Below are 5,756 nucleotides of genomic sequence, written 5' to 3' on the forward strand. Positions count from 1 at the left end.
AAAGGTCAGATTTTCCCTTTAAATTGGACGTACAGTTGCTGTTCGATGAAGGAATACTTCACTGTTTTTTTAATCAATGCTATCTTGTTTTATTTTTTGGAAACAGAAGTGACCATATTTGGACGAGTGAGGGGTGGAGCCGAGGACACTAGGCCCCGCCCCCAAGCTAGCGCTGATCAGAAGATTTGTGGAAAACATTTTACTGACAATATTTCAGGAGAGAACTTGATGCTTTTTCAATGGGAGTCTATTGGAGCCCCTAGTGGCTCTCAGTGGTATTACACTAAGGCACTTCTGCATTAGCTTCACTTTTCAGACCGCGGATATTCCCCCAAAAAATGTATATACAGTCTGTCGTTGACTCTTTTCACGATCGAAAACGCAAAATCGATTTTGCATTTGATATGTTAGCATGCTAACGCGCCGCCCGGCTTCCCGTTTTTATCGCTGCTTGTCAACCTAACGTACGTACGACTCCACTTCTATCAAATAATGACAACGTGCAGAATAACATCGCATTCAGCAGAAAATCGTCAGGAACTTCGGGAACAAACAGGAACTGGACCGTAACACGAACAGGAGAAATCTGTGAAGTATTCCTTTATTGAAACGTTAGCGGTGGTTCGTTTTTTTGTTTGTATTTACAAACATTTTAGGACCACAAACACAGTCCGGTTCAGGGATCGGACACCGGAGGCCCCGCGGTAAAAGTCGTTTTGTTTGTGTGGGCTCCAGAAGAAGAAGAAGAAGAGCGTCCGCCGCCGCCGCCCTACATGACGCTGCACTTCCCCTTCAGCTTGTCGGCCCGTTTCTGTTTCCCCGAGCGCTTCCCGTCGATGCTCAGCGTCATGTCCCGCTTCTTCTCCAGCGCCAGCAGCTCCTGGAACAGTTCCTTCACGTTGGAGTTCGTCTTTGCCGACGTCTCCACGAAGGCGCATTTCCAGGCGCCGGCCTGCGCCTCGCCCTCCTTCGTCTCCACCTCGCGCTGCGCCGTCTCGTCGCTCTTGTTGCCCACGAGCATGATGGGAATGGACTCCACGCTGCCTTTGATGGCCACAACCTGATTAAAAAAAACACAATCGTCAAACCGCAGCATCGAGCTCTGTGGCGCCCCCCGGTGGCAGAGAGATGCCGGCGTCTACACTCGGTGTCAAAACAAACAGCTCATCAGCTTCAAACATGTGAAATCAGAACTTTGTTGTTTTGGATTTTTATTATATTTACAAACAGTGAAATTTAATTTACTTCCAAAACAGTTTCCAGCCTGAAAATATTTAATGAAAATGTAGTCGGTAAATATGATGTTTTATAGAATAATAAGCTGAAACATGACGCAGCATTAATGACGAGTCAGCAGTTTTCAGGACCTGCTGGTAGATGGGTTTCAGCTCCTCCAGTGATTGGCGGCTGGTGATGGAGTAGACCAGGATGAAGGCGTGGCCTTTGGAGATGGACAGACGCTGCATGGCGGGAAACTGGTGACTTCCTGTTGTGTCTGTGATCTCCAGCGTGCAGACACTCTTATCGCAGCTGATCACCTGCAGGGGGCGACAGACAGTCACATGTTAAAGACACAGACTGTTTCTAAAAGAGTTCGTAGCTTCAGGTCTGTAAAATGGTTCTGATCCAGAAGTGTCTTCAGCTGCAATACCAGCGAGTGCCACTAGAGGTCGGCTCCAAAAAGCCTCCGGCTCCATAGACTCCCATTCAACTTCTCTCATCAAATCCAAAGTGAATAAAATGTGTCCATCAGTTATCTCGGTGTTGTTAGCTAAAGTCACTCCTTCTTCTTAGTTTTCTGGAGGTCCATCTGAAAATAATCCCTCATTCATTAGAAAAGAAGATTCAAGAAGACCTGTTTTTGGGGGCGTGTCTGTTTGATTGACAGGCCTGCGGTGCAGTCAGGTTACAGCTATCGGTGGGCGGGACGTAGTATCGTCAGGTTTCCGATCAGATCGGTCAGATCCACCGCTGGCTCCTCCCCCAGCTCGTCCAAATATGGTCACTTCCTGCTCCAAACCGCTCCGAACTAACAAAGATGGTGACGGACAGAATCTGAACTGGAGGATTCATAACGTTCACAAACCAACGATGACATCACTGATGGATGATGACATCACTGATGGTCGCCACTTGATGAAAGCGTTAATATTTATTTAGTTGCATCATCCATGTTTTTGCTGCGCCGTCACAACCTCCAGATTTTAGTTGATGTTTAAATGTCGTAAAAGAAATTAAATTAAAGATTTAATTGTTTTTTTTCTCTCCATTTTCTGACCCTATTAAAAGTTTAAAAGATTAAAAAAAAATGCACCTTATGAACAAGAGGAGCTGTTTATTCTGTCTGGCTCCGCCCACCTGCCTTGCTCCGCCCACCCGCTTCACTCACCTGTCGGTAGGTGTCCTCCACCGTGGGGATGTAGGTGTCCCTGAAGGTTCCCTTCACGAAGCGCAGCACCAGCGAGCTCTTGCCCACCCCGCCGGCGCCGAACACCACCACCCGGTAGTCGTTGCTCTGCTCGGGCATTCTGGGAAATGGAGTCCACCAGCTGGTCGCTGAGCTGTCGGCTGAGGAAGAGGAGGCACGACGAAGGTTTAAACAAAGTTTCACTGCGTTCACTGACACCCTGTTAGAACATGTTCCCTGTTTCTGATAACGTCAGACGTTTCAGTGCCTCCTTATCGGACTCACACACACACACACACACACACACACACACACACACACACACACACACACACACACACACACACACACACACAGACCTGCCTCCTGATAGCATCCATTGTGTTTCTGGACGTAACCATGGCAGCAGTTCAGTGTGCTGTGTGTGTGTGTGTGCGTGCGTGCGTGTGAGAGTTGTCTGGTCGCCGTGGTGACGGGGCTTTCGGAGCAGAGATGACGGTGACGGAGATTTATACACCCGGAGAGGAAGGGAGTACAAACATGTCGTCAGCAGCAGCAGCAGCGTTGTCATGGTTACCCGCCTGCCCACACCATGCAACGTCACTTCCTGTGCGGAGGCAGGCAGCGGGGGGGGAGCGGGGACAACCACCAATAAAGAGGGATGACCCGATGGGAAGAACTGCTGCATGATGGAAGAAACTTTAACAAAGAGGATGAAGAGGATGAAGAGGAAGAAGAGGAAGGACGAAGATACTCGGCGACAAAAAGTCCTCAAATAAAAATACAGAAAACAAAATGTTCTTCATGAGAAAAATCTGTTTAAATATAATCTGAACTAAAACCAGCAGCAGAGCAACGTATTATCTGAGCCGAGTGTTCCTGAGCCCATGCAGTGATTTCCACCACAGAATAGAGTCTGTTTTTAAAAGGTTTCCGGCCTTCTTCTGATGATGCAATGGTCATTTTCTAAACTTCTAACTATCTCTTTAGTCTCTATCTCTATCTGTTGTTGGATGACTGAAACTCCTCGTTGTCATGACGTCCCAGAAACTCTTTAAAACGCTACAGCGAGAGTCGTGATGGTTTTTTAATGAGATCCGATTTCAGCTTCTTTATCGACTTCCTGTAAAATCCAGAATATGATTTAAAACCCGTTAGCAGTTTGGAGCAGGAAGTGACCATATTTGGACGAGCTGGGGGAGGAGCCAGCGGTGGATCTGACCGATCTGATCGGAAACCTGACGATACTACGTCCCGCCCACCGATAGCTGTAACCTGACTGCACCACAGACCTGTCAATCAAACAGACACGCCCCCAAAACCAGGTCTTCTTGAATCTTCTTTTCTAATGAATGAGGGATTATTTTCAGATGGACCTCCAGAAAACTAAGAAGAAGGAGTGACTTTAGCTAACAACACCGAGATAACAAAAATCAAAACAGCTTTTTTTGGAGCCTCTAGTGGCCCTCGGTGGTATTGCATTTTTATCCCACATCCTTATTATCAGTCCACTTTTAATGACAGTCCATGCTGTGATGACACCTTCTCTACTTTAACATTCACACTTCCAGTCTGATCAAGTTTGGAGCTGATCAGGTGACCCTGAACCTGCTGGGGGATCTCCCATCATGCACTGCTCCTCTCCTCTTTCACTGTTTTTATAACTGAAGAATCTGTCAGATCTACATGAAACACTCAGTATTAAACATCAGATTATTCTGGGAGGTCTCTGCTGCTGCTGGTATTTCAAGGCTTTAACAGGCTGTTGTCACGACACTTACACACACACACACACACACACACACACACACACACACACACACACACACACACACACACACACACACACACACACACACACTTACACACACACACACACACACACACACACACACACACACACACACACACACACACACACACACACACACACACACACACACACACACACACACACACACACACACACACACACACACACACACACACACACACACACACACACACACACACACACACACGCACACACACACACACTTACACACACACACACACACACACACACACACACACACACACACACACACACACACACACACACACACACACACACACACACACACACACACACACACACACACACACACACACACACACACACACACACACACACACACACACACACACACACACACACACACACACACACACACACACACACACACACACACACACACACTTACACGCACGCACGCACACACTTACACACACACACACACACACACACACACACACACACACACACACACACACACACACACGCACGCACTCTGACCTGCTGCTTTGTTCTCGCGTCGATCAGCTGCAGCTCTTCAGTCTCATTTCCTCCTCACATCATGTTAATCAGTCTGACTGCACTCTATAGTCAGGAGGCACCGGGCACGCGCACAGTCTGGGCACGCGCGCCCCTTCCTGTTACACGAACGTCCGTGCACACACACACACACACACACACACACACACAGTGATGATGAGCCGAAACAGAACCGGCCGCGGATCTCCGTCCTTGGGCCGCCGCCGGGCCGCCGCCCTCCTGCCCGGCTAACGGTGCGTGTAGGCCGGCGTGTGTGTGCGCGTGATGTCCGCGGACTCACCGTGTCTCCGGGTCCTCGCGCGCTCTCTGGGTGTGGATGCGGGGTTTGTCTACTCCGGAGCGGCTGTGAGCATCCTGAACCCTCCGCTGTCTGACTCACACCACCACCACCATCACCACCACCATCATCACCATCATCATCATCATCATCATCAGACCTGCTGCTGATCAGCACTCTTCAGCCCTCCTCTTCCTCCTCCTCCTCCTCCCCTCTCCATCACCTCCTTCCTCTGCTCCACTTGCAAAAACAAGTAACAAGACTTCCGCTTGGGGTTTTTTCGGTTGATTTTCAGAATAAAAGCCTGTCTGAGCTACAACGTTGATTACATTATTTTGTGGCATAAAATCGAAACAGATGTGAAGTGTTAAAGACAAATAAGACCAATTAAGAAACATTTTGATATATTACATGTTGAATTCCACCTAAGAGTCCAGCTGTGATCTTACAGTTTAATCTTGTTATTGTGTCACGTGACATTTTTAGCGTTCTGCTAAAATAAAACTCAAAATAAACACATTAAATCGAAAATGAGATGTACTTTTAGTTTGAGGGCTGCTGCCAACCGGATGTGGTATTTTCAGCATCCTCCTCTTCCAAAGTAAAAATATGTTTTCCTCCATCAGCGTCATCCAGACACGTCATCAACGGAGAGAACAGAGGAACGTCACACATGGATCATATCAGCTTCCATCTGA

The 5,756-nt window shown here is 47.9% G+C and overlaps 1 protein-coding gene across 2 annotated transcripts; it reads right to left on the reverse strand.

Moving 5' to 3' along the window:
* Window positions 1-574: 574 nt before the first annotated feature.
* diras1a (DIRAS family, GTP-binding RAS-like 1a) lies at window positions 575-5,283 on the reverse strand. 2 transcript variants are annotated; one of them, XM_069722432.1, is made up of 4 exons: window positions 5,062-5,283; window positions 2,390-2,568; window positions 1,368-1,538; window positions 575-1,060 (listed from the first exon to the last, which is right to left on the reverse strand). In XM_069722432.1, exons 2-4 carry the CDS (start codon window positions 2,525-2,527, stop codon window positions 770-772), a joined length of 600 nt encoding a protein of 199 aa, XP_069578533.1. In that variant the 5' UTR covers window positions 2,528-2,568; window positions 5,062-5,283; the 3' UTR covers window positions 575-769. The 2 variants fall into 2 exon arrangements, with proteins under 2 accessions (XP_069578533.1, XP_069578534.1); XM_069722433.1 differs by lacking the exon at window positions 5,062-5,283 and adding an exon at window positions 4,743-5,037.
* Between the last annotated feature and the right edge of the window lie 473 nt (window positions 5,284-5,756).

The sequence above is a fragment of the Brachyistius frenatus genome, unplaced genomic scaffold (genome assembly GCF_029030835.1).
Source record: "Brachyistius frenatus isolate BFR_SWC_R1_liver_20210118 unplaced genomic scaffold, ASM2903083v1 Contig_291, whole genome shotgun sequence".
In the NCBI taxonomy this organism is placed as follows: domain Eukaryota; kingdom Metazoa; phylum Chordata; class Actinopteri; family Embiotocidae; genus Brachyistius; species Brachyistius frenatus.

Excerpts from the sequence above, each read along its gene's own strand:
- diras1a (XM_069722432.1), bottom strand. The coding sequence starts at position 2,527 with ATGCCCGAGCAGAGCAACGACTACCGGGTGGTGGTGTTCGGCGCCGGC. Across the intron at positions 1,539-2,389 it reads TGGAGGACACCTACCGACAG|GTGATCAGCTGCGATAAGAG; the intron begins GTGAGTGAAGCG and ends CGCCCCCTGCAG. Across the intron at positions 1,061-1,367 it reads TGAAACCCATCTACCAGCAG|GTTGTGGCCATCAAAGGCAG; the intron begins GTCCTGAAAACT and ends TTTTTTAATCAG.